At 38.6% G+C, this 26,731-nt stretch overlaps 1 protein-coding gene across 2 annotated transcripts in view; it reads left to right on the forward strand.

The window, feature by feature from the left end:
• Positions 1–9,210: 9,210 nt before the first annotated feature.
• usp34 (ubiquitin specific peptidase 34) overlaps positions 9,211–26,731 on the forward strand; it is a 56,998-nt gene continuing 39,477 nt past the window's right edge. For both annotated transcript variants that reach the window (XM_088933626.1, XM_088933628.1), the window contains exons 1-12: positions 9,211–9,531; positions 19,438–19,525; positions 20,551–20,968; positions 22,170–22,220; positions 23,215–23,364; positions 23,482–23,549; positions 24,148–24,340; positions 24,899–24,960; positions 25,506–25,587; positions 25,673–25,765; positions 25,996–26,121; positions 26,409–26,538. In XM_088933626.1, coding sequence (XP_088789752.1) covers positions 9,489–9,531; positions 19,438–19,525; positions 20,551–20,968; positions 22,170–22,220; positions 23,215–23,364; positions 23,482–23,549; positions 24,148–24,340; positions 24,899–24,960; positions 25,506–25,587; positions 25,673–25,765; positions 25,996–26,121; positions 26,409–26,538 — 1,504 coding nt within the window. In that variant the 5' untranslated portion in view covers positions 9,211–9,488. The remainder of the gene's footprint in view (positions 9,532–19,437; positions 19,526–20,550; positions 20,969–22,169; positions 22,221–23,214; positions 23,365–23,481; positions 23,550–24,147; positions 24,341–24,898; positions 24,961–25,505; positions 25,588–25,672; positions 25,766–25,995; positions 26,122–26,408; positions 26,539–26,731) is intronic.

Below are 26,731 nucleotides of genomic sequence, written 5' to 3' on the forward strand. Positions count from 1 at the left end.
TAATTCATTGTCTTTGTTCTTTTTCCGCCAGTGCTTGGCAGTATTTAAATAAATTTCATTATGTGAAGGAAAATAAATCAATTATTTTCATTTCTACAGTAAAATTTCATAACATTAGTTTAACATTTCTAGAATTGAAAGTTACGTGGGATGAGGTGGGTTGAAGGCTTAATATTTAGATTCACAAACGGAATAAAGGATTATTTTTACTTTATTGCCCTTTTGTTTTCCCTGGAGATAAAATTTGTCGGTCTTGCTGGAATTTGGAATCCATCTTGAATGGAAAAGTAGTTCAGTTTTACATTCAGCCATTTTAAACATTAAATTCTTTTTGGCTAAACTGCCGATACCATCCAAGCAAGAAAACATTAGGCTAAGATATGCAACTTTTATGAGGTTTTTGTGTAATTTCTAGTTCCACTTATCAGAAAAGAGGACATCCCTTTCCAGTACCTCTCACACATACTTTTTAACAATCCTGTTGCTGCAGCTTGACTTCATAAATATCTACCCTCTTCCATCTTTGGGCTACCAAAACTTCACCATTTATCTTAGATGGTGTGGTTAATTTTTTGTAAGGTAGAATCTTCTAAATGTTTTGTTTAAAATAAATGCTGAAAGCAGTGCCTATAGGAAAAACAGCAATGAGAATTGATATATTTTTTACCTTTCATGGCAAATACAAAGCTCATTTAAAGGCACTTTATATGGTTTAATTTAAAAACACTACTTTGTAGAGAGGAACATTAAAGAAGAATATATCGGCAATGCTTTACACTGTTTTTGATCAAACTGGTTTTTGCTTTAAAAACCAATACCAGAAGAAAATGGGTAAATGCTTGTTGTATAGCAGTTAATTTTTAAAGAGAGATCAGAACTGGAGCAAAAAGTTATTTCAAGTGAAATGAGGAAGCTAGCTGATTGGTTGATGATGCCGTCACGTAGTCCTCATGTCCTTTTCAGAGCAAAAGCTCTTGGGAAGTTGTCTTTCAAGCTCTAAATCAAAAGGCTTAGATGTGGCAAATCTGCAGTCCTTGAACTGTCCCTTAAGTATTTTGGGAAAGCAAAGTATTTTTATTACCTTAAATGCCATGTTTGGTACTACTGGAGAGAATGCTCAAGACCATATTTCTGGTTTTCATTCCAACTTGATCCTTGATCCTTGTTGCTCATAGATGTAACTGCTCTGTTTGTTGAGATGTTCTTCTGCACCTTATTTTTAAAAGTGCTACATTTCAAACACTTTTGGCCTTCAGGACTTTAGGCTCACCCAAACTTTATACATTAAGGATTTGTTTATTTTGCACTAAAAAGCTTTTAACAGGCAATCAATTGACTAAACGTGCATAGATGTAAACAACAATGTTCTCAATATATTCCCAAAAGTAGTCTAATTTTTCTTATGCTTCATTCCAGTAGCACATTTCAGCTAACACACCTGAATAAGGGGAGTTCTGATACACAGGAATTGACACGGGGTTGATAGCAATTGAAATGCCCATAAAATTAAACTACAAGAACAATTAAAATAAGGCTAAGATGAAAATTCCCAATTAAGGACTTGGCTGGAACAAAATCTAGAAAAGATTGCAGTCAGGATCGAGAGCCACTGATAAGAAGCACTGAATATACTACCACTCTATCTGTGCCATCAGTAGCCTAATCTGATCCGAAACTGAAACCATTAAGTCTGTGGAGAAAAAAAGGCATGTGTTAATTGAAGGAGTGGTTCAACTGAAAATATCCACATTTTTTCCTTGTTGTTCATACATCCTATTTAACTGTAATTTGTTACAATGCAAGACTGACTCATATCTTTTTTTAATGCATGACAAAATTATTCATGCTAAAAATGCAGTCCTAACCTTACATGGAAATACTAGACTGCTGGGTGTTTCAGCTTGAACAGGACAGAGCTCAGTTAGCAGTTTATACTCTCACATGAGCCTGCTTTAAAAGATATCATTTCACCCAACACCAGTTGATCATCATGAAGTTCAGCTTTCCAGCTAAAATTTACGTTTAAAAAAGTCAGAACCAAATATAAAAAGGAACATTTTCCCAAACCAATCATTTTCCTCAAATAAAGCATGGAACATTTCTGAAAACCCGGATCACCTGTTGTTATTAATTATTATTATTTTATTATTAATCTTTACTGTTGTGTTCTGTATCAGTGCTAGGATGCTGTGCTAACCAGAGCACGAACAGCAGATGCACATTGAAGGCAACAATAATAGCTACCATTACTGGGAAAACGACATCATCCTTGAGATTCACCATGAGCAGGCCATGTCCAGGTCAAAGTGAAACTGCAGCACAGAGCTTGTTTCACGTCTGAATCATAACCACGACTCTCAGTCACAAGAAACTGGAAATTGCCTTCTGATTAAAGTTCATTGCGGATTTAGACAAAGGACTTGTGGCTAACTCAATACATTTCTTACCCTCCTGGTTGGACCTTTTCTATTGCCCATATGGGTATGTATGCTATGGCTCTTTGCTTTTATACTGAGGACATTTATCACCTTTAACCTGTCATCCAAACCGGGGGGTCATTCTGCACTCCTTAAGTCTTCCCAAGGCTATACTGTCCTATTGGTGGTTGGTACCCAAACTGGACAGAATTTTCTAATGCTATCTTACTAGCGCGTGTAAGGTGTGAGCATAACTTCGCTTGATATCAATTCCACATTTTTTGCTGTATACCTAAGCATTCTGTTTGCTTTTTTATTGCTCCCCCACATTATCTTGAAGGTGACCTTAAACAGTCTACAGGAACAGCCAGATGACTGGAATAGCTTCCTGCATCTGATAATCACCAGTGTGACAGTCTACGTTCACTTTGCACTTGTAAGCGCAAAACTTTAATTTGTCTTTCAGCAATTCATTTTTCTATTTTTCAACGATTTTTGTATCTACTGCAAATTTTACTACGTTGCTAGTGTACCAGTCTAAGTCTTTGATATGCAGGTAAGACGTGCCTGGATTTAAATTGATTTTATCTCATAAATCTAGAGTGCAATGTTTGAAAGTTTTTATTTTGTCAATGAAAATGAAAGTAATCTACTCTTCTTGTATTGCTTCAACGAAAAGATACATCGTTATCATCCATTTTTAGTTCAGATTTGTTATTCAACGATAAACCAAAGCGGCAAGCTTCCTAACCTTTAGCTGTTTTTCTTGCTTAGAAAAAAAGCCGACAGTGTCACCTAGTGGAAAGTATTGGATCTGTTAATAGTGTTAAAAGCAAAGAAAATGCCTGCTGGTAACGCCAAAGAGTTCAATAAGGTTGACTTTAGTTCAGTCTAGACTATGGTTCTTCAACTCTGGTCCTGGAGAGTTCCTGAAGACATGGAGTAAATCATCTGTCTGCAATTAATCATGTTATTTACTAAATTTAGTAATTTAGAGATCGTTTGAGGGGAAAAAAATCAAACAGTACTCTGGTTATGAGTCTTAAGGGCTTAGAAAACAGAGTCCTGTTATTTTAAAAGATTTCTTGTTTAATTAAATAATAACAGTTAAGTGTTCTTACTCTTTAAAAACAGACTATTTTGGGTGACCTGTAAGACTAAGCACTCCAGAACCAGTACTGGTTTAGATGTTCCTCTGCACAGAGTGCCAAACACAGCTTAGGCCCATTTCAGTGAGATATGTTTTTTGTTAAACTCATGAGGGAACTACAGAGCTTTAAAACATCCCCTGAAATGTTAAATATAACTTAAATAGAGCCTCTTATAACTCAATCTATTACAACTATTAACAACTTTTTGTCATGTATATTTGTAACTAATTAATGAATTAATTTGTGTGCAGTTTACAGGATGTAGACCTATTTTATTATTATTTTTTCTCATCTTTTTATTATTATAACATATGCAAAATGCATGCTAATATGTTCCTTGAATACACTGACCAAATTAGTTCAATAGATATGAAAACTGCAGAAAAAAGTCTGAAAGAAATACAAACAAAACATTGTGAACTATATACAGAGTATTCATTACCTGCTTCACATTAGACAACGTGTTTGACTGTGTAACTTTACAGACATGAAAATCAGTACCTGCAGGAGCCCCTAGAACAGGTTTCTGTTTTATTTTTATATAACAAATTAAATCAGATTTGAATATCTAGTTTCATTCTTAAAATAGTGTGAAGGGACTTTAAATCAATTTTAGTCCAACAGAAAAACAATTAAGAAAAAAAGTGTATCGAACAGCATTAAAAACACAACAAATACTGTCTGGTTGCAATACTTAAGTGTTGCATGTGAAATGGCCATGCATAAGTGTAGGGCCTTGTGACGGACAACTGTCCAGTTCAGGGTGTATCCTGCCTGGTCCTCTTGGTTTTCTAACGCCAGCAGCTATTTCACCCTGCAGCTCACAACTGGCAATCCCCTAAAGCTCAGCAGGTGTGATCCTGGACAGTACCTGGATGGGAGACCTCCTGGGAAAGCTGAAGTTGCGCCTAGAAGAGTTGTTAGTGAGGCCAGTGGGGGGTGCTCATGTTGTAGTCTGTGTGGGTCCTAATATCCCTGTATAATGACTAGACATCAGACTGTGTGTACACATAGATGGGGACACTATATTGTAAAAAGGTGCTACATTTACATGAGATGCAAAACTGAGGTCCTGACTCTCTGTGGTCATTAAAAAAAAGAGTAAGATAAGATTTATTGTCCCCTGAGGGAAATATTTTGTGGACGGGGTGTTACGCAGTCATCCTGGCCAAATTTCCCATTGGCCTTTACCAATCATGACCTCCAAATAACTCCATCTATGAGTTGGCTTCATCCCTCTGTTCTCCTCCCCACTGATAGCAGGTGTGTGGTGAGTGTACTGTGTGCACTATGGCTGCCGTCGCTGCCGTTTTGCTTTCAAAGTTAAAAAGTATTGCAGTCCTATATCCCTACATAAACCTTCATCAACAGCAATTAACCATTCTGCATCAAGCCTGTCTCTTTATGTGTGCATAGGGAGTGCATTCACCCAGGAGCTAAAGGCATCAGTCAACATACCGTACATATACAAACACAAACACAATCCAGTATCACTGAAGGTGCAGACATTCACAGTATAATACCTGCAGGACATATGTTTGAGCTTGGGAAAATGTTCACTGTCACCAAATCTACAATCTGAAAATACATTCTCTTGGAATATTCATATACATTCGTATATATATTTAAATACACAATTTTTCATACAACATTTTCAAGTACATGCCCTGATTGAAGCCAGTATATATTTTAACACCTCACCATGGTGACTGAATACAACATTTAGATTAAAATACTTGTTTGTAAAGAACAGTAGGATTTCTCAAGCACTCATGAGCCTAAACAATCAGATGTTCACACCAGTAGTTTCTCACAAAGCACTAAATAGTCTTGACACCCTGATTCACCGGAATAGATATGCTGATGAGTCATGCTTATTCATCACAATAATTCCATGGGATGATACATCAGATCCAGAAAAATAATGGCTTATCAAGATTTTGTAGTGGTATTTCCCTGCAGTCAAGTCTGAAGATCATGAGCTAGATTCGTTAAGGACAATTCTCTTTACATTGACTGGATTAATTTACATGTAGCACAGAATCGTCAGCATTCCCCTACCATGTGGCGAAGCTGGAGATGTGGGCCATGAGGCTGAACAGGTAGCTAACTAACAAGGTTGTCACTCCACAGTCTGAACCTACAGTGGCCCAGAAGTGTTAAAACGCAAAAACAAAACAAAAATGAGAGCACAAAAAAAAGAGTGAACATAAAATGTGTTCAGATCGGAAATAGGTTCTCACCATGGACATGACATCTGTTGTAAGGTGAGACAGAGGCAACAGACCAATGTGAGGTCAACTATAATTTATCCAGGCCATCTTCTCAAGGTAAATATATGTAAATAATTTTTAAGAAGTTAGAAACCCCATAATTTAATTTTAAATACTATAAACTTAATATTTGTATTTCTAAATTAAAATCCAAAATGTTTTAGATAAGAAAACATGCATTAGAAGCCATACAGTAGATATGAGCTTGTGATGCAAACACAGCTCTGGAAAGGTTGCAGCACTTGATAGCACATTGCTTTGACCTCAATGTGGGCAAAACTACTGGTATTCACCAAACTGCCCTCCACAAAACAGACAGACAGAACATCCTGCTGTCATGGTGTTTTCTAAGGTTTTAGAAAACATCTCATCAAGAACTCATGCACTCCACTCAGCGCTGCACTCTCACCTCACAACAGATGTCATGTCCGCTGTGATCGCCTATTTCCATTTTGAACACATTTTTATGTGTGCACTCATTTATTGTTCATGTTGTGTAGGTTCTTGGTGCAGTCTTCTTTGTTTGTGCTCTCATGTTTGTCTGTGTTGTTTCATCTTTTGTTTGTGCTCTCACTTTGGTTTGTATTGTGTCTTTTTTTCTTTATTTGTTTGTGCACTCATTTTTGTGTTTTGCACTTCTGGGCCACTGTGTGAACCACCCTACCTGTCCCGTCAAATAAAACAGCTATGTCTGAGGACCTCAGACTTGCTACTGGTAATAATTCCAAAATAGTAACTTTGGGGGTTTTCTGAAATCATCTGAGTTGATGTATTTATGCACACAGGAAATATTTATTCAAATACACACCACACTGCCAAGTTGTATCAGTGCTCATGGATGTGTCAATCTGTGCTGGAGATGCAGCAAACATAAATCCTGCCTTCTTCAATGGCAATGATGGTTCCTTCTTTCCTGAAAAAAAAATACTGGATTTGGAAATGTATGTACACAATATTTGGTTACAATACAGAAAAATAAAAGCAGTCAGCTATTTTTTTTATATTTACAAATGTATTTACAATAACAAAACAATAATTATAATTACAATAACTTAGAATGGAGTAAAGAAAAAACACAAAAGTTCACTTATCCAAGAGTCCCTATCTGTCAATGTGCTTCCGTCACTGGTCTGTAGATTGTTGTTTCTAGGATTTCCCTTTCAATAGATGTCCACCAAAACAGATACACAAGAGGCAACGTTCAATATCCCTCGATAAACAGTAAATCCAAATATATATTGTATAAATCCTGTTTGTAAGCATAAAATGACTTTAAAACAGGCTGAATCCCCCTCTGCTCAAACTCTGTCCATTTCTCTCCCTCCCAAAGTTCTAGACCTTTTTTTTGTGGCGTGTTCCTTTTTAACGATTTACATAATCATTCTAGTAAATTCTGGTCAAGAAAACTCAAGATAACACCAATTATTTACATAAAGCAATGTTATTTACAAATGATAAATATTCTAGTAAATCAAAAATATTTTCAAAGGTAATTATTCATTACATTACTGACCCGCTTCATTTAAGAGAATTTAATTGAAACAAAAACATTTTTGATCTGCAAATCCTAATGTTCTGCACAGGGCTGTATAGAATCACTGTGAAGTTATTCATCTCTTGGAACTGATCTATATCAGTCCTCTAAGTCCTTGTCATCTTCAGTTCACACTTGTGACAACATAGGACAGATGTCGGGGATTGTGATACTCACTGCTACAGGAACACACACTGCACAGTTTCAGAAAAGCCTGAGCTGCTTCTACAGTGTTAAAACCTGTTGGTTGTGTGGTGTCAATGAGCTCTCATATAGATTTGTGTGGTGAGGCAGCACTCCCCTCTGGTTTTATGGATGGAACCCCCTTAGAGACATGATGCTGTACATCTGAAATATTGTAGATTTTGAGTGGGCAAACGAAAACATAAGTAAATTGCAAAGCAGCAGCATGGTAAGACCAAATCCAGTGTGGTTACGTTTTAGCCTGTGATTACAGGCTATTCTTAGGTGATCAACATCAAAACCATGGTTGTTTTATTAAAGGTTTACATATGGAAAGCAGCAAAAACTAGGTCAAACACAGAATGCGACATGAACGAATTGGCCTTTCAATATTGAAAATTTCTGAGTTTCCAATTTTTTTTTATCTAACAAAGAAAGTGGTTGATGTTTGAAGTAGATGCAGCTGTTAAATTTGCCTAAGTCAGTCTGACATCTGTCACTGCTCATGTCCCATCAACAAGATGGCCACATCGTCTGTACAAATTGTACTGTACAAATCGGAACAATTGGCTGTGCATCGAACAATCAGGGATTCAAGGTAGAAACAGTGCACCTGATTTAAAGCCATACTTGCACCAGACCACTTTGCCTGTAAAACTTACATCCAAGTCGGTCAGACCTTGAAACGTCTGTGCCACAGGCTTGTAGAAGCTACATAGTCGTCTGCAGAGCACGTTTCAGGGTGTCACTTAGTTTTTGAATGGTGCTGTACTCGAGATAAAAATAACGTTATCGAGCAGTGGATCGCTCTTGAAGTTAGTCCAGGGAAGATCTCCGTGAGATAACTGGTGGTCCGGGGGTTGGAAGGAATGGGTCAATGAAGTAGTCGTTGCTCTGAGGACAGTGCTTGACATGATCACTGGGTCAGGAGTTCTGGGGAGGACTCTACAGGTCATCATCAGAGAGGTGATCTGCAGGGCAGCTTGCAGTGTTTGGAAAATGTGTGTGGGTTTAAAAACACACAGCGTTCCTCAAACTACGTTTGTGCAACACCCATAACGTTCTGCATTAAAAACCATTTTAAAACGAAAACAGACTTGTTGCACTGATGATCAGTAATAAAAATTTCACATCGATAGTCTTTACTTTGCTTGTTGGCATGCAACGCGCAATTTAAATTTAGAAATGTACAAACTCATTCACGAAGAGTGTCAACACTACTATTACTCCTAGTAATGATATAGTGACAGTAAAGTCACTGGGCCTCTGGATCAGCAGTATTTAGCAGTTATTGTTTTCGGACGTATGAGGAAAGGCAGATGTAGATTCAATTAATAATTTCAAAATAACCAAAACAGAAATAAATCGCGTAAATGTTATACGCGAGACGGGTTTTGTTAATCCCTCAATCCTGGAAATGTAACACACAGCCAGCTCCGCTCCTGATTTTTTTTTTCAGTTTGGGGTTGCTAGGCAGCCATCTTGCCACCTCTCGGCTTTTTTCCCTTCCTTCCGCCTGACCGTGACTCAGTCCCTTTTCTCCAGTGCAAGAGAGACCGGAAAGAGCCGAAGCAGAGCAAGGAGAGTGGGACGGAAAAAGTCGATGTTTAGTGAATCCCCCCCCACCCCCCCTTTTTCAAAATGGCTGCCGTGTCTGCTCCCTCCAGTGCTACTCCGATCGGAAAGTGACTCTCGACTCACCCGTCCTTATTGCTTCTCACTTCTGTCGCTGTCGTCGAGACTTTTGAAAAACAAATTTCATTTGCATCTGTTCACCTCCCCCATCTCCTCCTCTTCTTTCTGCTCCAGCCGTCAGCATCCATCGGGCCTTTTTTTCCCCCAAAACAACCAGCTCCCAACACTCTTCTAATCAATCAACAATTTCCAATGGTTTGAATACACTTTTCCTTTTTTTATTTTTAAATGAACAATGTGTGAAAACTGCGCCGAGCTGGTGGAGGTTTTAAATGAAAGTAAGTAAACAATCAACCTTTTCATGTTTCTAGCCCAGATTGCTGCGCTTTCTCGATTTAGAAAATACATATCTATATATTATTTTTCACTTTTTGCAGTTTCTGTTTTTACCACTAGTTCAGCTGCTGGTAGGCCTTCAGAAACGAGAAATTTGTAGGTCTATCATGTATCACGAAGAGGCCCGGGATTCACTTAAGGACAAGCAGCTGGAAAAATGAAGCCTTGAGTATTCCGAAATCGGTAATTTATCTTTCCAGCTGGTTAACTTGTTCCGCTGCAAGAGAAGTTGCACGGGCATGTCAAAAATCCTCACGCTGTTCACGGCGGCGAGCAGAAAGTTGGGATCATTCTGGGGTTTTGCAGGTGTGTTTGGGTTTGGTGGTGCTAATCGGAACTTTGCACGATTGTTCACCATTGTTTCCAGAAAGTCGAGAAGTGAGGTGCTTGTGTCGCCAAGTTCCACATGCACAAGAAGGGGGACTGCAGTTATTCCGTTCGCGTGAAATTGCCAGATGTTTTTTTTTTGCTTTGAAAAGGACCGATTTTGTTGGGCAACTTTCCGTTTTTATTTTCCGGAGGGACTACCGCAACTATCACTTGGCTGGGAGGGGGGGTGATTGTTGGCTTGGGTGACACGGAGTGTTGTCAAAGGCCTGTTTTTGTACATAATGTGCATTGTGCCTTGCAGCGAGTTGCCTTCATGGCGAAGTTGTCTGGATTGTGTGAAACGTGCGGTTAGCAATGAGTTCCACGCGAGTTTCTTTCTGCTGTGGAAATGACATTTGTGGAGTGACATACTGGATTGTTTGTGTTCCGGTGCCGAGATCTCCTGACTGCGGGGCCTGTGTGCAACATGTCAAGTCGAAGTGGGCTGACTAGTGTAGGCAGGCTGCCGCTGACCCCAGTTTCACAACCAGCTTTTATTTCGTGAGGAGGTTCGCCTTGCTGCGCTTGTGATAGTTTTTTCTGTAAACGTGCATTTACGAGCAGGGGGTGTTTTTCAGTTTGATGCCGAATCTCCTCAAAGTGCACCCTGGTTGACCGTTGTCTTCCTCGCCGATTGCCGCATGCTAAGTGAATAAACGTTATGAACAATGATCTTCTGAATAATGTGCTTTAAATGCAGTCTGACCTGAGTGAGAGGGGGCAGCCATCTTATTGTTATTTATTACACGATCACTGCAGTTACAATAGTACCCTAATGTAGCCCATTGCTCACGAAGTTAAAAAGCTTTGTGGTGAAAAACATATGTTGATTTATTCGGCAATTTCAGAACCACGCCGCCTTTAAAATGTATTTTTTTTTGTGTGTGTGGTTTGCTCAAGTAAGACTCGTTATGATAAACATGTTTATCAAAGTTTCTTTTTTTTAAAAAAAATCTGCTTCTACAAGCAGTGTGTTGTCATGTGGACCGATTAAGAAGTGCGATTAATTTAAGGCTAGATTTGTTTTAACAACGTCGGTTTCAGACCGTCATACCGATTGCAATATTGTTTATTGATGCTGTCCAAGTACAGTAGTACTATGCTCTTAGTTTTGCGAGGATTTCTAAAATGGCCTCTATACGAAGAGTACCTTGTGGGATTTATGTTTTATTTCATCCTGTGATTCATACTGTACTTCCAGGACTCAAATAGACAATGTTGCTTTAACCCTTGTAAAGTGTGTTTGCTGAAAGGTAGTGCTAAAATTTGTAGCAGCGGAAAATGCTAATCCATACGTATTTTGGTCAAGGAAAAGTTAAATATCTTTTATTGATTCAGAATAAATAAAAAAAAACATCCCCGATGTTTTATATGTTATATCAAAATTATTGTAAGGTGTTCAAGTTTTCAGTGTTTAAAGTCCCATATGCAGGTATTTCAGTGCTTGTCAGGATGGAGCAGAGAATGCTTTTCAAATTGCTGTCATGGCCTTTTCTGTTTGTGCATATATGGGTTAAATTGTCAAAGCTTTTTTCTAAAAGAGGAAGTTTGGATATTGTAGTATTACAGAGCATTTGTCAAGCTGATTTGGAGTCAGTTTTCCAGCATTACATGAACTTTCAAAAATGTGGTGGTGGTGCTGGCTTGTGATAGTTTTTTAATTCTTCTATTCAGAGTATATCACTGACACATGGAAGCAGAGGATGTTCAAAGTTTGCTTTTTTTTTGAGTCAGTGTGCTTAAATTAACGGTGGATTAATGTTTGAGAACAGTCACTGTTCCTGATCTAAGGTGCTGTGTTTTGGCTCTGTACAGTGGAAGATGATTTTAAAAATAACTCTGCCCTTTCTTTCCTTGCAAAGCCAGACATATGCCGTATGTTCCTCTGAGCAAATTGTGAGCAAAGGTCCGGTTTGTGTTGTGTGATTATGAGTTTGAAAAATACTACTCTCTAGGGAAGATGCGTTAATGTCTTTGTTCTTTGCAGATCAGCTGGTCTTTCCATATTGTAAGATAACAAACCCTGATGTATTAATATGTATACGAGATTGTTCAACTTGAACTTTGAGAGTCAACGTTCTGGTATAAGTGACTAACCGAAAGGTTTAATTAGATGCTTGTGGCATCTGACTTTATTGTCAAATATTTGTGCTCATTGTAGTTCTAAACTTTGTTTTACACAAAAGTGTTTGGTGTCTGGCAGGTGCCCCTTTGCTGGCTAAATAAAGACTGACCTGCATTGTTCACATGACTGTTAAAGAGCTAGCCTAGTGGACTCAAGTCGCCTTTGTATTGCATCTTTTGTGTAACTAGAGATAAATCAAGAGAATATGGTTAATTTGGGGACATTGTGCAATATACTTTCTGATGGTATTTCTCGTAGCATAAGCGTAGAAACAAACATTTTGTGCCCATAAGACACCTGTTTGTTTTTCACCTGTTCTCTTTAACAAATGTTCACAAAGGCTCCGAGTAAGCTGGATGTCCTCAAGAACAGTATTATTTTTTTAAACTAGAAACTGCTGGCCTGCGATTTTTAGTGACCACTATTTGTACAGAAGTGGACCTGGAAATGATAGTTTTTAATGGTTTGTTTCATGGTTGTCTGTATGACAACTAGGTAAAGGTGGCTGTTATGAAACATTTATTTGAAATCAACTTGCTACCATGTTCATTGGTTCGGTTTGTTTTGGTTGCAGTTAAGTTGTATGCAAACGTTTGGGCATCCCTGGCCAAATTACATGTTTTATTGATTTATCTAAGTGAAATAAGTTAACACAACCTCTGCAGTGAACAAACTTAAACTTGACATATTTCTGCAAATTAATGCACAGTTACTATTTATTTTCTGAATTTAATAGATTGAAAAATTAAAACAGTAAATGTGTTATGTGCAAAAGTTCTAGTTGATCCACTAGTGTTATTTTTTTGTAAGGTCTCAGAACTTAATTGACTCACTAGGCCTTAATCTAAGTCAGGTGATGACAGTTCCAGAGCTTAATACATTCTCTGATTCTTCGAACCTCTCAGGGTGTTGTCCTTACACTCAACAACCATGGGCTCCTCTAAGCAGCTGACTGAGGATCAGAAAATAAAGATAATTGACTCTTACAAAGCAGGGGGAGGCTATAAAAAGATATCTAAATGCTTCCTGCTTGCAATTTCCACTGTCCGAAATGTCATTAAGAAATGGAAGTTAAGGGGAACTGTTGAAGTCAAGACAAGATCTGGAAGACCGAGAACAATCTCCGATAGAACTGCTAGTAGACTGGTCAGGAATGCACAGCAAAACCCCCATATCACTGCAAAGGACCCGCAGGAAGGTTTAGCTGGGTGGGGAGTAGTGGTGCACAGGTCCACTGTGCAGCGTTGCTTGCACAAACATGATCTGCATGGAAGAGTCATCAGAAGGAAACCTTACCTGCAATCTCATCACAGAAGTCAACTTCTGAAGTATGCAACACAACTAGATAAGCCAGATAAGTGTTTTGTAACCAAGTGCTGTGGTCTGATGAAGTAAAAATTGAACTCTTTGGCTACAATCGGCAAAGGTACGTTTGGATTAAAAAGGGAGAAGCATTTGAAGAAAACACCTTGCCCACTGTTAAGCATGGGGGTGGATCTATTATGCTTTGGGGTTGTGTGGCAGCCAGTGGCACAGGAAATATTGTGTGGGTAAAAAAGAATGGATTCTACTAAGTATCAACAAATCCTGGAAGTTAATGTCCCACAGTCAGTAAACAAACAAAAGCTGAAAAGAGGTTGGATATTACAAGAACACAATGATCCAAAACATACCTCAAAATCAACCATGAACTACTTCAAGAAATGATAGATTAAGGTTTTGAAGTGGCCTTCACAGTCCCCAGACTTGAAGATTATTGAAAATCTGTGGGTAGATTTCAAACATGCAGTGCATGCGAGACGACCTAAGAATATTTCTGAACTAGAAGCGTTCTGCAAGGAAGAGTGGGGAAAAAATTCCTAAAGCAAGAATAGAAAGACTTTTACTGACTGATAGGGTGCCCAAACGTTTACACATGCCACTTTTACTGTTTCTTTCAATCTGTTAAATTCAGCAAATAAATAGAAACAGTACATTAAAATTTGCAGAAATATGTCAAGTTTAAGTTTATTCGCTACAGAGGTTGTGATAACTTATTTTCACTTAGAAAATCAACAAAACATGTAATTTGGCCAGGGGTGCCCATACATTTGCATACAACTGTATATGGTTACAGTAAAAAACCAAAAAGGCTGCATTTGGTTTGTCTAAAATGTTTTCAGATTTTGCATCTGTAGTTCTCTTTTTCTGTCACACCTCTTTGGAATTGGCATTTAGCAATCACCTTGGCTTACTGCTCCAGCCCTTGTGTCATCACAGAGTGGAGGAGAGTGTTGCAGGCTTTCCTTTACAACATGCTGAGGACCTGCTGCTTCTTATTCATGTTGAGAGCTCCAGGATGCCCACAGCAGATGTAGTATTGCTTGTGGGAGGCCAGTCACAGAGATCACTTATGCACGCTGAAGGCTTAAGTCTGCCCAGCTCTGGTGATTTTTACCTCGTGTGTGTTTTCACTTGGATTCTCCCAGTGAGGGCAGGGTAATGGCACAGCACATGGGAATAGACTTGAGGACCGAGCGTGCAGTCTGAATGACCTCTGCAGAGTTTCTCCCACTGTTGCTCTAGTAGAAAGTCATAGTAGTAATGGCCGGTATCATGCTCAGAAAACAGGATTGATTTTATCGGGGGTTGAAGAAGATGGGGATGGAAAGTGTCTACATGTGTTCACGCTGCAGGACTCCTCGGGCTGGTCAATAAATCACAGCAACATAAAATGTCGACGGCTGCTGTAAAACTAAAAATGTACTTCAAAGTACAAATTTTGAGTTACAGCATTCAGTATGATTGTTTTATTTTGAAAATCGTTGTAGGATTCTCTTCATATTTACACCTTCGCAATATTAAAATATAAAAACTTTCAAAGATGGGCATATATTGGGAGTTGTGGGAACTTTTTGAAAATTCTGTAAGAAATAGGACTGGAGCAGAAATTGCAATGCCAGGGATGATCTTTCTGAGTTATTGAAGCTGAATGTAGCAAAACCAGTGGTGATCGGTTGTAATCACTGTCCATTCCTGCAAAACGAAACCAGCTGTTGAGCCACAGATTTCCGCTGGCAGTTGAGATAATGCTAAAAACCCTAATTTGAAAAGATAAAACGGAAACACAATGGGGAAAAAAAATGTTTTTTCTTTACAAGCTGATTAACCCAGACGAAAAGAAAATTCTTTCATCACATGAACAATGCAGTTTTTGTGTGAATACTGCAGTATCATTGACAGTGCTGAATCTTACTTTAAAAAGGTGAGATTAAATATGCTATTCTGCCATCTTAACTGAGTACAGTATATCCCATAAAACTGTGTGAAAATCGTTGGCAAACTGATGGTGGGAGTTAAGCATATAGAGTGTTGTCCTTTGCCATCCTAAAATTTTGTCCAGGGGTGTCAAGGTTGAGAGTTTTTGTGATAAACTGCTTTTGTTGTAATAGTGAATAAAAAAGAGTAAAAATAATTAATCAGAAACTAAAAGTAGAATATGACTTTAAATATAATAGGAATTCAACATAGATGAATAATGGATGAACCTCAAACTGCTCCTTCCCCAGCATCCGAATGGTCTGGAAATGCTTTCATGTACAGTAAGAAATGCCTTGTGCTTTTGAGCCAAATAAAATGGAGTAGGCGAACTTGGGAAACATTCCCAAGTGTTTTCAGAAAGTGTATTCAGAGTATGACCAAGGTGAGCTTCGTAGAAATTGGAACCGAAAGTAGTTTTGTGGTCCTAGTCGATGAATAATGGTAGAAGCAGTAATCCAGTGAAAAGTAGAGTGAGTCAGTTTGGTTGCACAGGAAGGTGTTTTGAGCAGAACGTAGGGTCAGATTGCACACTGTTCTGCTTACAGTGATTATAAAAGAGTTTCTATCATTTTGACACTGTCACAATTTTCTGAGCCCTATTCCACATCACTGACCACCTCTTCATAGCTTCTTATTTAATTTGTTTAAAGATAATCTAAATTCTGTGTCCATCACGTGGGCTGTAATGTACCATGGGCTTACTTTTCCTCAAATGTTTCTGAATGAAAGCTACTTGGATAGTTACTATGTTTATTTTGATGTTTTATTGAAAGATGAACAAAATGCTGAACAAACTATTCCATGCACATTCTTTACTTTTATATAAATTACTAATAAGGTTGGTAATAGAGTTCTCTACCATCCCGCTGAGAGACCACTAAAGTAGCCTTTTGAATACAGTAGCCCAAGGGAGGCACCAGCTTCTGTTCACAAAATGTGCTGTTTGGTTCGTACAAGGTTTGGTGTTGCAGTGGGGAAAGTTATTTTCTGCTTTGTTCTCCTTGTGATGTTAGCTGCCAGTGCTAAGGGTCTCCTGCTTGCTTGGAATTACAGGTTCGACTTCAGTGCCTGTGCCAGTGGAAAGCGAGATGCAATAATTTTTTAATACAGCTGTGAAATGTGTTACAAGTAGGTTTTACACAGTGCATTTATCAGCAACAAAGAACAGACATACAGACTGCCATGCTGAAGATCTTATATCATCTGGCATCACAGAAACCTGTTCAAGTGAGTTTCCTATCAAGAAATTGTAGTATTTTAAAGTACTTATTAGGTGTGGCTGCGATGAAGGGATGACTTTGCCAGAGTCAGCTGGAAGTTCAGAACTATGCTTGAGTGAAACGTGCTTTGAGGCAGCAAAGGACAGTAAACCATCAGGTTTATGTGACAAGAGGAGGCCAGTTGTGAGTGCCTGCTGAGTGCAGCATTTGCATGTGCTTTTGGTTACTTGACCTTTGACCTGCAATCTGCTAAGGCTGCATATGTTAGTGTGGCTACAGAGGCTTGCAAAGGACCACTCCCCCATCGGCGATTCTACGTGTTCAGTGCAGTACAGATACTGCTACTGCTAAAATAACCAAAACAGTGCAGAAAGCAGTGAGGCCCAAAGGTTAGGGTTTCTTCTCAGCTGCAGTTGTAGTTTTTGAGATGATTTTTGTTAAATATTAGGTGTTGCTAGTCCATCTTAATATCTTAAATCTGTGCTAAATCTCAGGGGGGGGGATAGCTGCCTGATGTTAAAATACCCGTGTGAGAATACAATGAAGAGGAAAAAACAGTGTTGCTTGGTTGGCATTCATCTGTGCATGTATTCTGCTCGGCTGCAGTACACAGCCGTTCATGTTTCTTTGTAAATCACTCACCTTAACCACAGCTTTGCAGAAAGCTATAGTTTTCTGAGCTCAGATCTATGCAGTAAAATTCAAACACAAATGCGTGTTTGTCTGGGTAGTTTGTGACTCTTGACAGCTGATGCAGAGAATAGCTGCTAGTTGAGCTGTAGGATACTTGTCTGCCTATTGCTTTGTTATAGGCCTTATCTTGGATGCCTGTATGACAGTGTTACAGGAGGGGTTCTGTATGCAAAACACTTTATAATACAAATGTCATTTCAGCAGCAGTATGAGGCTTGTTTCACTGAACAGGTGGATTTGCTATCTTAAGAAGAGAACATATCATTTGCTATGATACTATTTCAGGTTGTAGTTCTGCATTATTTTGTGTAGTTTGTTTCCAAATATTTTTTTTAGAATTTAAATTTGGAACTGGCATTTATTTTTATTATGTACCCACCCAATTTGCAGTCGCTGGTTGTGGTAAGATGTGGCTTACTGGGAATGATTCTTGTGCCCTCCTCGGGAGAGAATTAGACACACCGTCCTCTTGCAGAGCCAGTTTCCACTGGACGTGCTGTCCAGGTCCCAGTTGGCTCCGGTTAGTGGCACCTGGATCATCGAGCCCGATTCCTGGTAGGAGCCTTTCCTGTTTGAGGCAAAAGAAACCATGTGCCTGATTGTGGGAGGGTTTTCTGAGAAGGTGTTTTCATGGCAAAATGGTGAGGGGGAGTACCTTAGTGTGTCTTAACCACTGACTAATGGGTATGATGGCTGTTTACATCCTTTATCATCCTGGAAATGATCTTTGCAGAGACATTTTTATTAGACACAAAAAGCTCACGATTCCTTCTGGACATTCACTTTGGGCCTATGTGGATAGAAAGACAATATAGTACGTACCCATAAACTGTATATAAAAAATAAACCTTTGATATTAGGAAAAGTTAAATGAGGCCTGGGGATATTAAAAAAAAAAAACAACAACAACATTTTATCTGGAGCAAACATGAGGAACTGTGACCTGACAGAAATGTTCGGCTGAGATGCACCAATCTCACCTATCATTTGGTCAGAAGAGTAAAGTATTGAATCCATACTGTACTGAATATAGAAATGCTATGTAAATATGGTTCTGATGTTGCTACTTGACCTACTCTAGTTTTGTTTACTCTAGGACCTTGTGAGCCTTACTAAAATCTAGAGTTTGGAGCTCCGAGTCTAGTGCAGAGTGATGTAAAAACAATTATTTTTTTATAAAAAGCACACTGACATCCAGCAAGAGATCTGATAAAAGCCTGCTTAGTTAATTGCCAGGGGGACCAGAGTGTGTCTTTCTAAGATCTGGAGGGGGAGGGATGTTAACTGCACATGTCTACTGAGACTGAGAATGCTAAACACTATCAGGATTGTTACAGTATATATGTGGAAGGCGTTTCCTCCTAGACTCCGCCAGCTTTGATTGCACGGATATTAAAAGACTCGGTTGAAAGGCAGCTGCTGCTAAACTTAACTGGAGGCCTTTGTTTGAAGTTTCACTCCAGTAACTTCTTCAGAGTGTAGGTGTGAGTGGAAATCATTTGAAAGATTCCTTCTATCACTGCCTTCTGCTGTCGTTGGCTTTGTTTTTTTTCTCGTTAGAATGTTTCCTCAATCTACGTGACTGTGTTCTAACTACTCTAAGAACGTCTTAATAGGTCACAAGTTTATTTCAAGTTTACTTTATTCCACTTGGCTGCTGAGAGTATAATATGTTTTGCATTTTCTTGAGGTGTTCTATGTTTTTTTTTAAAAAGAGCAATGCAGTTTGGCTCTTTCTTTTGGTAAACTGACATATGGATAACTATATAGCTGCTTTTTGGATTCTTTTGTGTTTTTATATTGCTGCCTTCAGTTTAATAACTGAACTGAACTGAGCCTGAACTCTCTGAAAACCTTGTTAAAGAAATATCTAGCATGAGACTTTACATTATATAGGGTCATATATATTAATAAAATCTTGATGGAATGTAACAAGAAAGCTGCCCAGTATTAAAGTAGAATATGTCATTGTATGTAGCTGAGTTTCATAAGTACTTAATTTAAAAAAGTATTTTTATAGACTGTTTTAAAGGTCAGTTTTGATGTTCTTGAATTCCTCTTTGAAATAAGAGAGTAATTGTGTGTATGCATTTACAAACTACTTCTTGAAGTACTAATAAATGTGTTTTCCTTCCCTACAGTATCGGATGCAGACAGCAGTGATGGCTTACAACTGAAAAAAGAGCATGCTCTTAGAATTTTTAATTACATCAATTCTTGGACCCAAAGGTAAGCATATTGCTTTGCTTTGTGCTATATATACTGAAACACTACAAGAACGCACACATCTTTACCTTTCATTATTAATCATTTTGCGCTGACTGTGTAAGCTGTTGGAGTACGCTGTGATGAGAGATTTTGATATAACTGTCAAAGCTGGCTACACCTCAGTTTTATTACACCTCAATTTATTATTTATTTATTAATATTAATTATCTAGGTGGTCCTCCGTCGCTAGTTTCCAGGAATCTTGACCTGGTCACCTGACAGAAAGCACTAGTGATCCTCTTGTAAAAACATAGGTGATGCTTGAGGAATTGCTATCTCACAGAAATAGATAAAGTATCTTATAAAGATGGAGGTCGTAGTTGACTAACCTAATTAGAGTAATCAAATGTTTCATTATTTTTAATAAAGAAATCCACTGAAGCTGCTGTTTCAGAAGAACTCTTTAACATGTACAGATAGACAGGTGACAAAGGTGACAAGGTGACAAAGTGGAGTGTATTTACTTGTACTAGTAAAAGACATGGCAAAGGACTGATAGCAGACTTGTCAAAACAATGGACAGTTAGCGGACGACTTTGCAGTATTTCAGGAACTTAAGGAAAGATTAATGGCAGTTTGTGACTTTTAAACGCAAAAGCCACCCCTTGAGTTTGCACCATATCGCGTACATTTCCTATGTGCTAGACTGAGTTTAAAGTGCTCTGTGCTCAACGCTCAGTATTAAATATTGAGAGAAATACTGAAGGCTGAAAAATCCCAAAATATAGTAATCTAGTGCTTTTAAGAAAAGATTGCGATTACTTAGTGCTTAAAAAAGAAATGTCAGTTCTCTTAACACATTTCCTATGAAGTTAATCATTTGTTAGATTAAATGGTTTGAAAATGTAGGTAAAATGTACAGTGAATTTTCAGAGAAGCTTCAGGGAGTTGTATTCTTCATTCTTCATGGGAGCTGAACTTTTAAGCACTTTTTTTATACTTATTTTATTGGTGATCAAGTGGAATTTCTTGTCTTCCTTGTACAGGCAGTGTCTTTGTTGCTTTAAGGAGTACAAGCACCTTGAGGTTTTTAACCAGGTGGTCTACGCGCTCATAAACTTGGTGATCAGCCAGGTGCAGTCTCTCCGGGACCAGCTCTGTAAAACTTGCACTGGCGCCGCTGAGCCAGAGTGGGCAGACGTGACCCAGCAGGGCGGCGATGAGGCGGTCAACGTGGAGAGGGATTCCAACGAGGAGGATGGGGCCAGCGAGGGGCAGACCTTGGCGGACGGCAAGCCGGAGAGCGCCACAGCCGCGGAGCTTGCTTCTCCGAAGAGCCTCGACCCCTTCAGCTCCTGGAGCACCGAGGAAAAGGAGAAGCTGCTACTGTGCGCAGCCAAGATCTTCCAGATCCAGTTCCCTTTGTACACGGCTTACAAACACAACACTCATCACACGATCGAGGTATGCTGGAGCTGCTCTCCGCGATGAGTGGCCTTGCAGCATTCAAGAGCTCCAGCGACTCCACAAAAAGAATGCCCCTGCTTTTCACAGCGAGTGTAGGATGAACACAAACTGTAGTGTCCATTCAGCTCTTCTTATCATCCCCCCCCCCCACCCCGTTTTATAATTGGGGCGCACCTGCATTTTGCTATTGCCAAAGCAACTCGATAACAACCAGAGACTGTTTGCTCTTCAGACATCTCATAGCACAATTGGTTATGTCCCTTTTGTATCGCATGGAGTGGGGGAGTGTGATCTGCCTTTAATTTCTTTTAAATACATCCCCGGAGGGATGAGGGGATAGCATTGGTATGGTGGTGATATGTTTAGCAGGCTCACGTTTTAAAATAAATTTACAGTGTATTAATTGTGCCTGGGAATAACCCCTAGTTAACCACCTGAGTGCATTGTACTTCATACCTTCACCTTCATACAGGCACATCTCAAGTGTCCTCAGGGTCTCTTCTGAGACCTGCTGGCGTCCTAGGCGACAGCTCTGTATTTATAGCAGCGTAATGCCGTTTTGCAATTAGCTCAGCCTTTGTGTCCCTTCACATTTGAGATGTTAGTGAGACTCAAGTGCTGCTATTTCTCGAGATGAACAGTGTGAATTGCAGAAGCAACCCAGAACGCATTTGCTAGCCAGGGTTTAAAGAGTTAGGCTGTGGAAGTTTTATTCGACTTTGAACCATGCTCTGACCTTTCCCGTGCCTATGAAATCTGGAACAAACTGGGTTATTAAAATAAAATGAGTTTGATACAGCTGTGGGGAAGTGAAGGGCTACAATACAGTGCTGGGCATCCAACGCCTCTCCATTTCCCAGACCAGCATTCCTTTCATTATTGAGTTTTCACAGTGGGCCTGATGAGCAGCACTGTATTGTAAAATCCATGCTCATGGCAGCCCAGACCATGGGAGACACTTACCTTGGACGTTTTTATACATTTACTCGTTGACAGTTTCTGGTTAAATTGTCCTCCTGCATTTTGTTCCACACTTGCAGTTGATTGAATGACATGACAGTCTTGGATAGTGTACCTTGTGGTAGTTTTATTCAGAAATCTGTACGGGTTATTGGATATCATTTTCATTTTATTGAAAAGCCTTGATAATTAAAATAATGTCTTTGCCAATAATATATCTTTTTTTCTTAATTGGCAGGATATTTCAGCTCAAGAAAGCAATTTACTAGGATCATTTTGTGATATGAATGTAAGTGCTGCTTTCTTTGTGTTTTGGTCTTGTTTTTATTAGGTTAAAAACACACCCTGAACGTAGTTAATTGACTCTGTGCTGAAGAGCAGGATATGAATTGAAGCAGTTTCCTTTCATCTGGATTTAGAACCCTTTGCCTTGCCGATATGGTAAAAAAAAATGCAGTTTTTAAAAACAAATGATGACAGGTTTCATCAAAACTTTAAAATTAGAATTGCAGATGAAGACGGGTATGGGTAACTTTTTTGTTTTTGCCCCTTGCATCTGTAACACTAAATCTGCTGACAGATTAGACAGCTTGCTAAACAGAAGGAAGCTGGCAAGCAGTTATTACTGGGAAGTCTTTAATTGATCCAGTGTAGTTTTTTGTGCAGTGCCAGTTTTGGAATATATAAGGTGTGCTTGTAATTATTTTTGCTTTGTGAGAAAGCAAATTGGCTTGTAATGAGAGAATAATTACACTGGGATCACAAGCAGCAATGCAGGGCTTCACAGATTACTGGTGGGAGTGCTTTGGCAATTTATCAGGACAATGATCCATCATCTTGTGCAGTTAGGTTTCTTAACATGCCTTAGTCTTAGGTATTATATAAAATTCAGAATTTGTAATTTAATTGTTGTGCTTAATAAAACAAAATCAAGGTGTCTTTACAGCAGTATTCACAGCTACTGAAAGGAAAAAAAAAACAGTGATCCATGTCATATTGCACCACGTCTTATGTCTTGAACAATTTTCTCTGCAGCTTGATATTCATAAGTAGCAATTCGTCTGAACCTGGTTTCAAGCATTTCTCCTCAGAAAGTTCCCCCACTGAATATCCCCATTCTAGGATTCAGATTTTTTGTTCTCTCCAGCGTCTGCTGACTTAAAATGAAGCAAAAAAAAAAATGCCTCAGGCATCTCTGAATGTCAGAGTTATGTTTTTTATTTCCTGTGTTGGTTTTCCATCACTTGTGATTTCTGTGGGGTTTTCACCTATCTTTTAAACAGGATGTTGAAGTACCTTTGCACTTGCTTCGTTATGTTTGCCTCTTTTGCGGAAAACAAGGCCTTTCTCTCATGAAGGATTGCTTTGAATCGGGAACTCCTGAAACGCTGCCTTTTCCAATCGCGCATGCATTTATCACCATTGTCTCAAATGTAAGTATTTCTTTTGTTTCTGAATTTGTAAAGTTACTGTTTAGGTTAAACTATGGGCGTCCGAAACGGGAAGTAATTTTTTTTTTTCCCCCGTGTGTGTTTTGATTATTCAAACAGATCAGAATATGGCTGCACATTCCTGCAGTCATGCAGCACATTATACCTTTTCGGACCTATGTAATAAGGTAAGAAACCGATTTTTACTTTCACTGGTAACAAAGACATTCTTGCTGAAGATGAAAGGAGTTCTCCTCCTGGCTTGTGTGGGTGGTGAATCCCTGCTCAGCCATTGGAGTTCCTCTGCTGAGCACTAGGTGCTATCAGTACGAATTTAGGCATGGCATTGCTCTCGCCCCTTAATTTGGAAACGCAGCTCAAACATCCGTTGCGTGGATTCAGATTTTGTAGGAGGAGATGTTCTTTTTGTGACTCGGCAATAGACACATTATAATGTAGCATCGTGACCAGCTTAAGAATACGTTTGAAATAATTGATGCTTCAAATACCAGGTGAAGTGCAGTGTGTTAAATGTTTCATGCAAGATTTTTTTTTTGTCTTCCACTTACATGCTCCACACTGCACGATTCACTCTGCAGAGTGTTAATGTCACACGTTCTCACTTGTCAGTTCCTTGCAGCATGTCCAGTTGTTTTGTTTATAAAGACCTTGACCTCTGACCTCTCCCACTTGAACAGTGTCATCGTTTTAATCTTTGTGTGTGGGGCCCTTTAGTACAGCTCAGTGACGGTTCTGCATTGACAGATGTATGTGATGTTGTTGCAGATATTTATGCAAGCTCTCGGATCAGGAGCTAAGACAAAGTGCAGCTCGGAATATGGCAGATTTAATGTGGAGTACAGTAAAAGAGCCCTTGGACACTGCTCTGTGTTTTGACAAAGAGAGCTTGGATCTTGCTTTCAAGTACTTTATGTCTCCAACTCTAACTATGCGATTGGCAGGCCTTAGCCAAATAACTGTAAGTACTTCAGGTTCATTTTCTTTTCCACATACTATTAAACTTTCATGTGCACTGAGGTCAACACATTGTACTGAGCTGTTATTGTGTCTAGTTTCATGCTTTTACTGTGCATGGATTAGTGGACTAATTCCTTTGAAGATATATTGATTCATAGAAATTAATCTGTCATTTTCTTCATTATGTATGCATTTGAATATTTATTTTGTTCTTTATTTTGTATATTAAAAAAAAAATTAGGAGAGGTTTTTTTAAAAACTTTAAATTGTTAGCTGAATTGTTTGTTACTCCTTTTTTGTTTCGGACCCTATTTCGGTGCTTCTTTAAAGGATTTGAAAAATGTAATTGTGCCGCTGTTAATGTTGTTGGAACATTGTTGAACGTGTTGTATACATGCCCATCTTTCTTTTTAGGTGGCTTACTTTAAGTAAATTACCAAGTAATTAATGTTATGTTAATTTATTTTATATGAATTTAGTCAAAAGTATTAGTATTGTTTAATATATTTTTTAATTTATCAAGGAAATAGACGTTTAAGTTGCTTTTATTATTTTTCAGAATCAGCTTCACACATTTAATGATGTTTGTAATAACGAGTCCCTTGTATCTGACACAGAAACGTAAGTTTGCTATAGGTTTGTGCATTTAATGACTCCTTTTTTGATAAAGTACCTTCTGTAGTAGTTTTCAGCTTTATTTAAGGTTTGATTTGGGAGTTTTTGAAGACTGATGAATTAGAATACCAAGTGTTGGCTGGAAGAAAAACAGGTGTAGCTAGTTTGTTTTGAATAAAGGTGAATATCTTATTGTGGGATGAACTCTTAACTCATGTAATCTATTACTGAGCACTGAAAGTCACAAAGATTTACCAGATCTGATCAAGCATTTCAGAACTTCTCTGTATTGTGAGCCTGTTCCTGTCTTTAACAAACAGAACATGTGACCATAAAAGAATGGCAGTCATTTGGTTTGAAAATATGTTCTGAAACCATATATTGTTTTAATTTTTTGTATTGTTTTAACAAATGGCTGGGTATTGAACTTCAATATTTGTTTCACATTGTAAAAACAAAGTACTTTGAACTCTATTTATAAATTGGTAAATATTAAGGAAAGACTGTTAGAAAAAGTCTGCAATTTGTTTTACTTAAAAATGTCATTACAGATCAATAGCAAAGGAGCTTGCGGATTGGCTGATCAACAACAATGTTGTAGAGCATATCTTTGGACCAAATTTACACATTGAGGTTAGTTTATTTTCACACTTTGTTTTTTTGTTTTGCTTTGCCTTCAGGAAATGGTTGGTTCATATTTAGAATGTTTTTCTTTCAGATCATTAAACAGTGCCAAGTTATCCTGAACTTTCTCGCTGCTGAAGGGAGGCTTAGTACTCAGCATGTAGACTGCATTTGGGCTGCAGCTCAGGTAAAACTTCCATTTTTTTTCGCAAAGTTTTTTTTTCTAGGCCTCAGAAAGTCTCTCTATACTCTGCCCTGTAAAAAAGGACTGGACCTGGGGCTGAAACGTTGATTGTTGCATGATTTCATCTTCAGCAGTGATCTTGCTATACATCTTATGAGATTAAAGTTTACAGGAATGCATTGTAATGTAATCTCTTTCAAAGGATTTTCTTTTTTTTTTTCTTTTCTGCCCAGCTGAAACACTGCAGTCGCTATATCCACGATCTGTTTCCTTCCTTGATCAAGAACCTAGATCCTGTGCCACTTCGCCATGTTCTTAATCTTGTCTCTGCACTTCACCCCAGTGCCCACACGGAGCAGGTATGCTGACTCAGGCTTTTCCTGCATAACACTGCCAAAATGCCACCCTGAATGTGTTATAAAGTGTAAAAGTAAGGTAAAGAGCTGTAAACAGATTCATTACAACGATTTGAGTTTTGAGGTTTGCATTGCAAGCAAATTAAAGTCTGTCTAACGATGGATACATGTTACTGTAGCTTAACTTGAACATAAGTGGTTTATCAGGCTCCAGCTGCCCAAGGTAGCGGTCCTGTTGGCCAGATGCATTGTCAAAGGGCTCATGTATCTGATGTTTCCTGTGTTGACAGACACTCTACTTGGCTTCAATGCTCATTAAAGCCCTTTGGAATAATGCTCTGGCAGCCAAGGCTCAGCTGTCCAAGCAGAGCTCTTTTGCTTCTCTCCTGAGCACAAACCTCCCAATGGGAAATAAAAAAGGTGAGTACAAAGTTAGGAGCATTCAAGGAAAGTTGCTGAAAGTTTGTGTTTTTGTTTTACATCTTAGCCTCGATATTTCCAAGACATTGCTAACTATTTGTTTTTAGTGTCTGAATGAACAGTTGCTGTACCTTCTGTTATTTCTTGAGGTTGGTGAACGAGATTTTGATTCTCAGTTGAGATTAAATTTATC

This window comes from Atractosteus spatula, chromosome 15 (genome assembly GCF_055471065.1).
Source record: "Atractosteus spatula isolate fAtrSpa1 chromosome 15, fAtrSpa1.hap1, whole genome shotgun sequence".
Taxonomy (NCBI): domain Eukaryota; kingdom Metazoa; phylum Chordata; class Actinopteri; order Semionotiformes; family Lepisosteidae; genus Atractosteus; species Atractosteus spatula.